The sequence below is a fragment of the Pyxicephalus adspersus genome, chromosome 5 (assembly GCF_032062135.1).
Source record: "Pyxicephalus adspersus chromosome 5, UCB_Pads_2.0, whole genome shotgun sequence".
Classification (NCBI taxonomy): Eukaryota; Metazoa; Chordata; class Amphibia; order Anura; family Pyxicephalidae; genus Pyxicephalus; species Pyxicephalus adspersus.
Genome location: NC_092862.1, coordinates 53,412,602 through 53,427,645, shown reverse-complemented (window position 1 = coordinate 53,427,645; position 15,044 = coordinate 53,412,602). Strand labels below are relative to the sequence as shown.

Sequence of the window (15,044 nt, the reverse complement as noted above, 5' to 3'; positions counted from 1 at the left end):
ACAGGAAATTAAAACAGAAAGATTGCAGAGGTGCCCATGAATACAAGCCGAAACCTGCTTCTACAGGTATCCCAAACTTTAAGGGAGTGTTGCATCAGGGTGCTAAGAAGCCTGAGAGGCACACAGCGCAGAAAGTTGACTAATCTGTGGCGCAGCATAGTATTTAGCCAAGTTGGGTAGTCCCAACCCCTCAGAATGCCTGTGCATGTAGGGTTCTTACCATGCCAAACAAATGCATTTATATGGCGTTGTAAGGTACGGAGCACTGGAGCTGAAAGGGCTACTGGTCGGGTTCTAAAGTAGTAGAGAAGTTTTGGCATCCATTACATTTTTACTGACGCTATCCGCCCGTGGAAAAGAGGACAAGGTGCAGAGCAGGGATTGCAGGGAGCTAAGCAAAGGATGGTAACTGGCGGCATACAATGTATGGTAGTTGCTAAAAATTGTAATTCCCAAATACATGAGATGGGGAGGATGACCAGGCAAAGGAAAAAGCAGACTGAAGCCTACTCAGGACCTCAGGTGGTAGTGTAACATTATATGTCAATGATTTCAACATGTTCACCTGCAAACCGGAGAACAAAGAGAATTTTCTACTTACTAGGTTGAGGAGAGAAATTAATGGCTGAGTCTGTGTAAGCAGCATATCCTCTGCATATAAGTGCTGTTTATGTTCTGTTCCCCCTACTCGCACTCCATGAATATCATATCATGCGAGCGCAAACAAAGCGGGAGACAGAGGGCATCCCTGCCTAGTTCCCCATTGAATCTAATGTGCTCCTGCCACCCCTGAAACGGCCTAGTGGCCACAAAAGTTTGCCTACCTCTGATCTAGGATAAACCTGATATACTCCCAAGACACACTGTCAAATGCCTTTTGTATATCAAGAGAAAGTAAAAGGCCTGCCTCCGGCAATATATGTACAAGATGGGATACCTTAAGTATGTTATCTGGGGCCTGTCTATGCGGAATGAAGCCAATCTGATCTTTGTGTATAATGCTCACCACAAAATTATCCTTTTTTTCACTAAAACACCTGAGGAAAGCCCTTCCCTTCTGTCTTTACCATCACGGCAGGAAAAGACTGAATGAGATCATAAGGCATCCTGGGATACCTACAGCATGAATCACAGGAGGCTTCTGGCCTGAGATCGCTCATGCACAGAAGGGGCTTTTTCCTGCAATGGGAGAATAAAATGCATGCACAGCGAGATCCGCACTCTTTTTCCCCTACCCTTACAGCAGGCCTAGTCACCGGATTGCAAAATGCAATGCAATGCTTTATCGGAAGACACAGGCAGAAGAACGAAGAAGAAGTGGCCTAAGTATGGTAAGTATGTCCACAATTTTAGGTACATTTAAGTCTACTTTAATTAGGTGCTAACGCTATGCCTCTAGCAATCTAAATTGATCATGACAACAACGCTGATAGCGTTCAGAGAGGCAAGACCAATATATACCAAGACTTGAGAGAGGAAAATTTCACCAAGGGTGCTGCGAGAGGTTTTTAAAAATTACCCCAATGACCAAAGTTGGGAAGAATTCATATCTATTTCAGTGTTCAAACCAGAATTTTTTTTTAGCTGGGTAAGAAAAAATTGTAGGCGGGTGGCAGCCCATGTAGTGTGACCCAACTCTTCAGTAACCACCCAAAAACAGCCGGTTGGATACTAAAAAAGTAGTGTTGCCCTGCTTAAAGGGCCTGGGGGGAACACTGCATTTATCATGATGGATGGAGATCCACCTGATAGTAACCTCAGGCTTTGCAACAGTAAAAAAAAAATGCATGAACTATTTACCTGCATCCATACAATCAAGCAGGAGTGTACACAGGGATGTTATCACCTGTCCATTTTCTGGATTGGTTGAAAGATATCATCACACAGTGGTATTAAAGAAGAATTTTCTTGTTACATTGTTTTCTTTTAACCCTTTTGGGGAATGGGTATATACATATACATTAGGAGGTAAACTGTATTCTTTAATCTTTCATTTATTATATGTACAACGTTTATGTACTAATTGCTGTAGATCGATAGATGATTTCAGTGGTTCCCTGAGACATGAGCATTTGTTAATTTGCTCTTTGAGGAAAGCTGCTTTAGAGTGTACTAGTCTGGATAGTATCTAATGTATCAACAAGATGTCTTGAGAACATAAATGGGGTAACATAAGCTTAATATGCACCAAGTTCTCCAAATTTTTTAAATAATGGTGAATTTCACAGATAAACCAACTTAGGACAAGCATGTTAACTTTGATGGATTACGGAAAACAAAAAACATTTGTTATTAATATGTAGTATGCAGATTTAGAAAAGACATAGCCACAATAAGCATTTAGCCATCATTTTGGTACCACAATATGTGACACTGCTACCTATAAAACAGCAATAGGAGAAATGTGTGAGCAAATGGCTACCATTTCCCTAACCTCTTCTATTTGCTTTCATAGCTAGAACTTGTAAAATGTTACAATATCTTTATATTACAAAAACTTAGCACTGGACCTTCTGTTTGGGGCAAAATTACAGAATTAATGTTGCTGAAAGATCACCTCACCTTATAAAGCAGGATTTTTTAAAAAGGTAAAATTTATAGCAATTAAAACTAATGAAGAAATGCAGCATGAGCTGCTCATCCTCAGGAACTAATAGGTCCACTGAGCATTTTCATGATTATTTAGCCATCAATGATAATGAATTGACATTGTCAGTACTGTTAATGTACCAACACTACATTGCTACTTTCAATCCAAAAGCCATTCTCAACATTTCTTCCACTTTTACCAATCAATCCATTCTTAGGATAGGACCTCTGAGAAACTAAAGCTAAGCATATATATTTTAGTCTTAATAGTTAGTGACAATTTTAAAGACCCATGACCAAATACTACAATCCACATGCACACTGCATGTCGAGGTAAACATTAAAGACACAGAAAAAAAACCATGGCCAGTACATTTCTGAAATACAAGAATATTTTACCACGTTTTTTTACTTCTAAAGACCTTGTAAGTACTAAAATAAACCCGTTGGGTCAGCGAGAAACTCAGCTTCTAATGTTCTTCAATGGATTTAGAGGAACCACATCACTTCCACTCTTCTCATCTCCACAACATACAATATTTGTTCTGTGGTCCATAATGGTAAGAATTGAAAGGACCCCTTAATAGAACAAGGGAAGTGTGCAAGGATCAGCTTTATATTCCTGACAAAGTCAAGTTAACTTTGCACACATCAAAAATATTTTAAAAAATACGTTATTTGTAATTACAGTTAGGTCCATAAATATTTGGACAGAGACAACTTTTTTTTACAATTTTGGTTCTATACATTACCACAATTAGTTTGAAATAAAACAAATGCGGTTGAACAGCAGACTTTCAGCTTTAATTCAGTGGGTTGAAAAAAAAAAGATTGAGTAAAATGTGAGGAACTAAAGCCTTTTTTTTTTTTTTTTTTTTTTTTTTTTTTTACACAATTGCTTTATTTCAGGGGCTTCAGTGGGCTCAAAAAGGGGCTTTACTTTCATGCAGTCTTCTCTTTATGGTAGACTTAGATATTGATAGGCCTACTTTCTGGAAAGTGTTATTCTTCACTTGGTTGGCTGTTGTGAAGGGGTTTCTCTTCACCATGGAAATGATTCTGCGATCATCCACCACTGTTGTCTTCCGTGGACGTCCAGGTCTTTTGGCGTTGCCGAGTTCACCAGTGCTTTGTTTCTTTCTCATGATGTACCAAACTGTAGACTTTGCCACTCCTAATATTATAGCAATTTCTCGGTAGGTTTTTTCTGTTTTTGCAGCTTAAAGATGGCTTGTTTCATCTGCATGGAGAGCTCCTTTGACCGCATGCTGTCTGCTTAATTGATAATGACATAACGAAGGAATTGCCCACACCAGCTCATGAAATAGCCTTTGAGTTACAATGGTCCAATTACTTTTAAAGCCCCTGAAATGAAGTAATTGTGTAAAAAAGGCTTTAGTTACTCATATTTGTATGCAATCTTTTTGTTCAACCATCTGAATTAAAGCGGAAAGTCGGCAGTTCAACTTCAACTGAGTTGATTCATTTAAAACTAATTGTGGTAATGTAAAGAACCAATATTAAAAAAAAAAAGTTGTCTCTGTCCAAATATTTATGGACCTAACTGTATTTATTATTGGAAATATAATAGGGGAATTGTCAGGGTATTCATGCTCTTTAAGTATACATAAAATATAGCTGAAATGTTCAGGGATAAGGGAAACAATGAAGTTGCACATTGAATCAAGAAATGATTTGTATAATAATATAAACATTTTTTCCTTAGCAAAGGTAAATTTTTCCTTTAAAGTTTAATCATAAAACCAGGAAATTCACATTGAGCACTGGATTTAAACAAATCCAAATGCAGAGATGGTATTTTTTAGTGAGAGCCACTCACTAAAATGATCAGAACAAGCAGAAAAGTAGCAGCTAAAATTATTTTCCTGTAAAGGCACAGGTTAGTTTTTCCTTCTTCTGGTCCCTTTTTGTGATGGATAAGCTTATTAATCAACAGAAAACCTTGAAAGATGGACAGGTTGGAGTGGAGGTGGAGTGGGGACAGGTTTGATTAGAATTAAAATTATAGTACAAACCTGCACAAAACAAACAATGTGTGTTGCGTGCAGGGTATAGGAATCATGACATCTATAAACCAGGTAAGTGATCATCCACCAGCAGTTATTTTGTAAACTAACGCTTTGGGTTGAAAGTAACCTCAGACAAGAAATGTCATATCGGTGTTTAGTTCTGGGAGTTTTCCCCTGCATTTTGAGCAGGATAGTGAACAAAAGTATGTGACAATAAGGATTCACAAACGTTTTTCTATTTAGCAGGTAAACCACAACTTGCAAAAGCCAATTTATATCTGGATAGTATCCTACAGGGAGAGTGTGTAAACATGGACATATATCAAACTTCCCATCACTGCAAAATAGGATAAAATGTACAGATCTGTTAAAAAAAAAAAACATAAAACTGATGATGCCACATTGTGTGTGACATTTCAGAAATGTATTCATGCAGTTACAGAAAGTTTTACTTTTAACAGATCAAATTTAATATAAATAAAATAAAAAATGTAAAAAAAAAAAACAAAAAAAAAAAAAAAAACAGATTAGTTTCAATACTGTATAGGGATAGTATGAAAAATGATGGTGAAGATCTAGTAAAAATGCTTCCCCATTCTATTCAAGTGATTTGCATAGTAAAGTAATGTGACACATTATTGTTCCCATGCCGAAGTACCCACTTAACCATAAAGTCTAGTAAAGGCAAAGGATTTGTATTGTACGTAAAAGTTGCCTGTTAATATGCTGCATAATCCAGTGCACTGTGCTAACAGTAATTGAATTTGAGCATGCCTTTGCATTAGCTAGACTACATCGCTAAGTAGGATACAAAAGGTAAGTGAAAAGTGGTTTTATATAACACATATGAGTTACATTTACTGGCACAATATTGTTATATATGTATTTTAAGGTTGGAGCAATAAAACTAAACCAAAGGATATTGTAATTTACCACACATACTGTGGCAATTTAAATAATCAAGAGATTTTCCTAAATTAAAAAAAAAAAACAGTTCCACATTAAGAATTTTCAGCATCTTTGTTTTTACAAAATGCAACATTAGACAAAGACATAAACAAGTTGTAGATCATTTGGCTCAAAGTGAAGGATCAGCCTTTATAGAGTCAACCTACTAATATCAACAAAGATTGCTACAGCATCATTGCCCAATACTGGAAATAGTAGCCCAGCAAAAACGTCAGTCCTTTTATTTTCACTTCTCTTTCACATTGTTCCATACACTTTTTTTTGTCCTCATTTGTTGTCTATAAGAAATTTTTATTTATCAATATTTTACTTTCTTAGGCAACATTTCTTTGGGAGCATTCATGTTTGTTTTAACCTTTACCTATGTTTAGATATTTGTGTATATTTCTAGGAAACATCCTGCCAAGTGCCTTTGCACAGCACTTGGTCAAAACCACTGCTAAAAATTACTTTTTTACATTTATGATGCCATGATCATGCTGCTATTGGAGGCATAGCCTTAGTCCATTACCTGCATTTCCTGGTAATGTGGCTACTATCTGCCTTATCTATCATGGATATTTGCTACTGTCAATGTGTGACCTACTAGGTTCCCAGCCTAATTTAAGACTATTTGTTTATAAACTAGGCACTTGGCTATAGTTGTATATTTGTCAGTAGTTGGGAAAAAATGATCTAATTATTATAGTATCTATGACCAACTGAACAAATCAAAAATGTTAAAATTTTCCCATTAATTTCCTCTCGTTACCAGGTTGGTTTCTAATACTGGTAACTAGGTTCTTAGTTCAGGGGAGTATAATTGCTTGCTCTTCATTTTTGTCTTAAGGTCTCTATTCTTTTAGTTCTCAAGGTTCTGGTGATCTGGTTTAAAGTAAAAGACTGTACAGTGGTACCTTGGTATAAATCCTTAATCCGTTCCAGATTCTTGGACTTAAACCAGATAGGACTTATACCAAACAAATTTCTCCCATAAGCAATAAAAGGAAAATGATTAATCCATTCCCATGAAAAAAAATCCCATAGTTATTGGCATATTATACATTGATGGGGCTTTATAAAATAATATAAACACTGCTTAATACTAAAATACATAAATACAAAAGCAATTAAATGAAATAAATAAAAATGTAACATCACTTTATCTTGCTGAGAAGAGTCGAGTGCCTACTAGGATGGTGCTGAGAAGGGAGAGGAGGAGATGTTATGTAATTCACAGAGAGTTATAGCGCGGGTTGTTCACTGAATAGTAGCAACTGGCGTACTGACGCTGGTGGGCAGTCGTGGCTTTGTCTCGAGAGAGGTAAATAAGGGTAGCGTGTGGTGTTATGACTCATTTTGACCCATACATGTTCTAGCACAAAGGTTGTATACCAAGCAAAGGTTGTATACCAATAAAAACCTTTGTGTAAAAACAGGATTTATACCAAGTTGGACTTCTTCTAAAGCGGACTTATACTAAGGTACCACTGTATTTGGAAAAAATTTGCTTTGGAAGGCAAATGCTATTTGTGCTATGTTTGCAAGCTTTCCAATAACTTAAAAAACATTTACATTTTAAGTCAACAACATTATTAAATGTGGCAAAAGTAAGATAATGCTTTGAACAGTCCAGAAAAAAAGCATGTCAACTAAAAATCAGTGTTAAAAGTTTTATTATATATTTTTGATGTCTTTAAACAGGAATTTATAGTTCTCTCTGGCAATATGAATGAGCATCCTATAATTTAGGCAATTTACAGATTACAGGTTCAGAATGACCTTGTAGCCCCATACAATTGCTCATCCACAGTGCTAGATTAGAGTGGGAGAGACATGTCATAACTGTATTTAAGGAATTTACCATAACAATGAAAAGCAGGGTATGCATGCATAATGTTAGCCATCATGAGAGGCAGTTTGGATGGTGAAGGAATGCACATTCTCTAGTCTTTTTCTTTCACACAGTGATCTATAGCAGTAGTAGAGTAATTTACTCACCCACAAACATGACACTTGTACTCTCTCATCCCAAGATGTCTTTTTACATGGTTTCTGGCATCTCCTAGCTGAGCTGCTGCAAAATGGCATATCTTGCACTTAAATGGCTTTGATCCTACAAATAAAGGAAAAAAAAACATGTAGACTGAACCGAAAAATCTGGGGATAGATGTATTAAGTTATGAATGCAAAATAAAAACTGTATATCAAAAAAAGCTTGCATACAGAACAGAACAAGAAATGGATTACTACTCAAAAGAGACATTGTTTGAAAAACGAAAGGTATATAAGCCTTTTAATAGTACTGCTGCAGGATACAATCATAGTGAAATTCCAAACTTATGTATCACAGGTCTAGCTAGGTCATGTCATGAAATATCATTCTGAAAAGTGAAAGTGTAAAATATCAAAACATATGTAGGGCTGTAACAGAATAGTTGAAAAAAAACACAAATCTATACAGACTGTGCAGTCCAACTCTCAATTATACACATAAGCAAAAAAATATTGATAAATTAGCATTATATGATAATCTTGCCTTTGTTAAATAGATAGCAGGACATTCAATTTAAGCCAACAGTCTTGTTTTGAAGGCATTAAAAATATAACATATAAAATATAAAAATATAACATATTACTTAATGCTTAAAGAGGTGTATTTAAAAAAAGAAGTAAATGTGACTTTTACCAAACATCTACTGCAGGTGAATCAATAACTGATAATTAAAACATATCCAATATATGATTATAAAAAAGAAGTTATACTGGTCGTCCGTGTGAGGTAAAAGTCACACTCACACTGCATTAAAATGTGTATGTGGCTAGGGCTAATCTCACCAATACATGTGTATTTACTCATTATTTGGTCTATATAAAAATACCAATTCACTTCTTCTGAATAAAAATGCAGATTGAAGATATGACCCTTGTCTGTGGGAAAGCAAATCTGGCAAAAAGATTAGTATATTACCTAGGTAAACCACACATCATATACTAAAAATATTACTAAAAGACTTCAAAAGTGTTGTCAAAGCAGTATTCCCACTATTTCCCTTCCTTAATTCAGATTGGATTGTTTGCACCTTGCAAAACTAGTTTCATGAAAATTTCTCACTGGAGGCAAAGTTCTACAAAAAAAAAAAAAAAAAAAAAAGAGCAAAGGGTAGAAGTTTTTGATATTGATGGCACCAAGTCTGCAGCAACAGGTACATGGTTGGAGAGTTTTATCACTAGGTGTAGTGCAGACAGCGGCAAGTATAGCACAGAAGCAGACTTGGCGCTGAGGAAAAGTAGACCTGAGGCTTTTGAAAGAGGAGCTAGTTAGAATTAAAAGATGACCAAGGTGCTATAGACATTGTTCAAATAAATAGTCAAGAACTGGAGTCTGAATCCACAAAAAGCAGGACAGTTTAACTAGAACAAACTCAGTACAATAGTTTTAGGGAGAGTGAACCCTATATGGGGCCAAGGAACAAAGTCCACCAGACCTTAAGGAAAGAACTCTGTAACCAGTTAAAGATTTTTCTAGTGAAATGATCAGATTACAGTCCTCGAGCACATGAATACAAGTAGCTGTGAATAGATGTAGGGAGAGACCAAAGGCCACAGCAGGCAGCCAGAAGGTGGAGTCAGAAACCAACAGTCAATAGACTACAATACAGGAAGCGTAGGGGCTCAGGTTAACAGAATCCCAGAGTGACAAATGCACAGGGTCGCAGAGTCACTGGAGCACATAGTAGGGGGCATAAAGACCACAGGAGGAAGAAATGTCTTTGAACACAAGGGGAAATTCTGGAAATGTAGGAGCCAACCAAAGTCCCTGAAGGATTGCAAAGTAAAATGCAGACTGGTCTGGTAAAAAAGTGAGGATAAAGATGCCCTGCTCATCAAAAGCTGTAGAACTAAGATAAGAACAAGAAATATCAAAACTATAAAATATTCCTAGTGCAGTGAGGTCACCTAACAAGCCGGGTTCATCCAGAAGTATCAGATACACAAACAGTTGTATACAGGGCAGAGACAAGTGTAGCCTAAAAAGATTTCATTTCAGTAGTGTTAAGAGGCTTAAATGTATTTCTCTGAATGTATCGTCATGGAAAACTGGGATAACCATAATTTGCTCTATAATAACTTGTAAGCTCTTCTGGGCAGAATCCTTTACCCCTCCTGTGTCATTGTTTGTCTCTACATGTAATTTTAAACCTCTATTTAATATACAGCCCTACCTAATATGTTGGCGCTATATAAAAACTGTTTAATAATAATAAAGCTACAAACACACTCTAGAATACTGTTGCCAGAATCAAGCAGTCATGATCCTGTGATTCTGATGGCAGCATGTAATAAAGAGCAGTGTTAAAGACAGATACCCACACAGCAAAGGAAGAACAAAAAAGTAGCAAAGAAGTTCAGAAAAGCAAGTAGAGCTTAGAGCACAATAATTCCCATAGCTAGAAAAACTATTCATAGAAATACAATAGTTCTTGGTGGACAGCCCTGTTTACCAGAGCAAACCTATATTGCCAGCTTGTGATTTACAAGCCTGCTCTTGCACTGGAGCCAAGTATACCCACCACAATGAACTTCCAGAATTGGGAGTCTAGCATAACACAATGCAAATAGAACACTTGCAAACCAGATGAAGACACTGGACACCATTTGGCAGTTGGAGTGACAAATGCATAGCCAGGGCCTTCACAGTAAATTGTGAATTAAGAATTACGTGAAGAAACTGAAAATTGTTGACTGCTGAGAGAAAGATCCACGATTCAGCTGTTTGATAGAAGAATTAATACCACGTGCAGGGTTACTTTCACTAGATACAGTTAGTTGTGCTTCTTCCTACAAAGGTAGAAGCTATACAAAACTACCAGTGAATGTTTGGGGGGGGGGCTGAACTTTAATTTCATTTGAATTTACATTTGCACTGATCTCTGAGCTACATAGCAACATCTTTATTGTAAATATCTGAACCAGGACCCACCCATGCCTTTAAAACAAACAAATAAAATAAACATACATGCTAAATACATCTACAGAAAAACATAAAGGGTAAAAAAGATCAACTGTACAGTTAGAAACCACGGAGAATTAAATTCTGGATTCGTGCTCAGTTCAGTAGCGTAGCTCCAAGTTTCCAACGTTTTACATTGGCACAGTTATTTCAGATTTTCCCTGTCACACGGCAGGGGTGATTCATCACTCTGCTATTGTAATGACATGCAATGTGTGAATATACTGGGGATAAAATATTATGCCTTTACGACTGTTTTATAGCCTAGAATTTATGATTATTCTGGAAACCAGAAGTATTGACATTTTTGGCTATTATTTATTTCAAGCACAAACTTTATTATTGAATGCCTAGCATTGAGCAGATATATGAAACAAGATGGAAGTACTATGATTAACCAGTTATTTTACAACATAGTGAAGGTAAAAAGGGCAACAGATCGACACCCTAGACAGGTTTTAAAGGTCAAAGTTCCCATGGTTTCAAAAATATGATTAGATTTGCCAAAGTGTATTGAGCATGTTTAAGAAATATAAGTAGGAGAAAAAACACCAATGAAAACTGCTTCACACTGTAATACAGTTCCAGCATAATGTGGCAAGCTGTGTAATATAACTTCAATACAGTGCAGTTATATATGCACCATATTATGTTCAGCTTATGTTTAGTGAAGTACTCATTCACTCCAAGAAATCCACCTATGAAATATGGGATTACTAATCAGGATACGTTGATGGCTTTGATGAGAGAGAATTTACCCTCCATCAGAATTGATCAATATTGCTGTGCACGGTGCCCTTGGAAAAAAAGACCATCCTCTAAGAAATGCTATGTTGAAATGAAGTTCTCAGTAAAATCTGAAAGCCTTAAATTTCAATGTAATTCCCAAAAGCTGACGAAAAAATGAAGCATTTAATTTTAATCTTCTGAAAGAAATAAAAAAGTCAACAGTACTAAGCACGGGCAGACAAGGTTGAATATTTCACAGTTCAATGACAATGAGGCTAGATCTCTTAATACTTCCATTTCTAGCAGCAGAAGTAGATGTAAAATATATTTAGCACCTGAATGGTTATATCTAGTCAGCTTTATATGTTTAAATGTCAAAAGCAGGTTGAGACTGCAGCTAACAGCAATCACATCTCATCAATCACCCAGAGAAACTCTAGTTTATTTAAATGATGCAGATAAAACTAAATTAATCATTAATTTGGTGACATTCTAAATTGTCATTGCACCGTGTAAAAGGGCTAATGCAAATTGTATAAAAGGAGAAAGGATGTGTTTCTAGGCATTCAAGGGGAATGACAATCCTGCAGCATGGCTATAAGACTTTTTAGTGTTACTACACAAATACATCATCTAGCCAGGAAACAAACAAATAGAACTGCAGCATAGACACTGCAGATTAGTTTTATACCTGTTTTCACTGCTATAAACATACTTTGTGTAGGATTCGTTAAGGTGTGAAGTGAACCTACAATTATATCAGATATCCAACCATGCACAAAATATTTTTTTTATTTTTTTTTTTAAGCTTCCTCGAATCTTAGACAAAATACAAACCTTTAAGGATTGAACACAAACTTTCATCTCACTTTTGTAAATTATAGTACCTACCTAACTGTTGCCCAAGTCACACTCATTCGCCTTAGATAAATAGACGAAGTTAGACAGCAGCTAAGATTCATTAGGATTCTTACATTAAATGGGACAACATTGTTTTAGCAAACTAAACTTAAATTACACTTCATGTACAATTACAAATAAAATTGAGGTTTTGATCTCCTCTATTTGCACTTTAATACTAAAAATACAAAAAACCTCCTATAGGCTCATACGCTTTAATGCTTTGAATAAAATAGTGCCACCAACTGAGCTTAGACACATTCTGCCGTATTACTAGCTTGAAATTAAACATTCTACATAAAACAATCCTCAAAGGCAAAATGTAAAAATGTGACTTCAGCACCTTACATCTGCAACTAGTGTCTGTGATGCAGATACAACCATCTCAGAAAACTTGGTATAAGGTTGCCTATTGCTCCAAATTGCAGGACTACAAACTTAAGACACAGCAGACTGATGGTGAAAAGCCCAAGAAGCAAAAAGGGGAACATTAGCCCTCAAGACATAAGGACAACAATATAAAGTGAAAGCCATCTTAGGATACATTTTAGGAATGATAGAAAAAGTCTGATTTTTTTAATCTGAAGCATGCAGATAAATCCTGGCAGCTCTCACCACATTCAAACAGTTGAGGGAAATCCTCTATGAACTGGTATGAGCAAATTACAAACTGCAGAGAGGAATATCCACGATTCTCTTGTTCAGTCTGACCCCACTACCAGCTGTTTGATAGAAGAATTAATGCCATGTGCAGGGTTACTTTCACTAGATACAGTTAGTTGTGCTTCTTCCTACAAAGGGAAAAGCTATACAAAACTACCAGTGAATGTTTGGGGGGGGGGGCTGAACTTCAATTTCATTTGAATTTACATTTGCACTGATCTCTGAGCGACATAGCAACATCCTTGCTACAGAATGACTCTTTATTGTAAATATCTGAACCAGGACCCACACATGCCTTTGAAACAAACAAATGAAATAAACATACATGCTAAATACATCTACAAAGAGGGCAACATTTTTTTTCCATTCTGATGCAAAGAAGAGACTACCTTGTGTAAAAAGTTAGGTGCTCCATTTATACAACAGGGAATTAGACATTTCCTAATGGGGATCTTCTATGTGGAATTGCTTTCCACCAGGGAACAACAAAATATCTGTTTTATGAGTGGAGGCCTAGGTCTTCCCACAATCTTCTCCTTGAGAAGCACTAAAAACATTACAAGATAGAATAATCACCTTTAAATTACTAATAACTTAAAAAAAAAAGAAAATACAAGAGAATGTCCCAAAATAGCTCAAAGAGATTTTTTTTTAAAAAATCAAAAGGCTGAACGAATGTAAACAATAATATGAACTTCATCATGATTTTTTACATTTATGCAGCCAATCACACAATATGGCAGTTAAGGACAGCAGTCCACAGCAGGCAATTTAGCAGAATCGAAGCCTTGCTGAATTGGCTGAATGCAAGAACAGAAGTTTGAAACGCCTAGCCAGAGATCCTGTCAATGTACAGCAGGAAACAGCTGGGACTGGATCGATCAGTCATCGTGGGGTGATATTTGGACATCTCTGTACCCCGCATTTCATTTTTTTACATTTGTGGAGTGATGTATTTTTTTGGAAATGTGTAAGATATTCTCATTCCCATTGTGAAGGGTCAGATATCTGCCCCCCTTATGAAAGGGGACATAATAATTCCAAATAAGCTGACCCCAAGAGGGTCTGTTTTTTTACCAAGCCACTTTCAAGAGGACCTTTTATAGAAAGTAGGTGGGAAATACACACATGCTTCCCCACTTTCTATCCAGGTTCTTTCTATTCTAGTTAAAAGAAAAGGGCTTTAAGCATTAAATGTGCTTGCAAATACTTGCAAAAAAACATGCATGTATGCCTGAAACTTCCCCTGGGTGCTTAGCTATGGACATTAGGCAACTGGAATCAGTAAATGTTGGGAGTTCAACTCTAGGTTGAAAGTTTCATTTTTACCTTTGACAGAAGTACACTTTTTATAAACATGTGTTTTTGCTGCATAACCTTGAGACACTGATATTATAGACCCTCAATGCACACAAATACCCATAGGAATTGTATTATTCTAAAAACAATATGACAAGATACTTACAACTGCTTTCTCCTTATAGCTAACTTATACATTTAGTAAATAAGAGCACCCTCAATGTGAGTTTTTAATCTGATTGCCTAGTGACTGTTTCGCAGCTGATTGAATGACTCCCTAAGAGAAAGAAGTTTCAATAAACTGATGATTTAGGTCACATTTAATCCCAACAGTCAGGATCATAAACAGTTCACTGTAGGGAAGTAGTGAACTGTCTCCAAAATTGGGAAGTTTGTGACTATTAGCACAGCATGCAAAAATCTCTGAATAGAAGTGCTTTAGTCAACTAGCCTGCTGTGATCACTGTATTTATTTGTATTTGAGTTAATTTGAATGTAAATGAAAACACTAATGTAGATTTTTATATTCAGCAGAACATGGCGGTCATTTAACAATTTTCATTCATTAAAAATATTACAACTACTATCTCAACCAGCAGAAATCTAACAAAACCATTGTTTAATTTGATTTATTCATTGAAATTGAAGTTTCAATTCTCTTCTACCTCTTGTGCCTAAAGTCGAGTGGGTCTTCGATTATGTTCTGATACTTTCCTCCAGAAAAGCTTGGAAATAGGTCATGTATGAAGGGGTATTTTCTGCACTTCTGAGCAGTCACTAAGTTGTTATTAAGCTAAATTATCAGTTACCAAATTCAGCTCAGCTTGGATGTCAAGTACTGTCCAAGTCTTGTATATGTGTTTCACAACAGA

The 15,044-nt window shown here is 36.1% G+C and overlaps 1 protein-coding gene across 3 annotated transcripts in view; it reads right to left on the bottom strand.

Moving 5' to 3' along the window:
• Positions 1-15,044, bottom strand: part of ZNF407 (zinc finger protein 407) — a 275,487-nt gene that overhangs the window by 235,829 nt on the left and 24,614 nt on the right. For all 3 annotated transcript variants that reach the window (XM_072411522.1, XM_072411521.1, XM_072411523.1), the window contains one exon: positions 7,569-7,683. In XM_072411522.1, the coding sequence (XP_072267623.1) occupies positions 7,569-7,683 (115 nt within the window). The remainder of the gene's footprint in view (positions 1-7,568; positions 7,684-15,044) is intronic.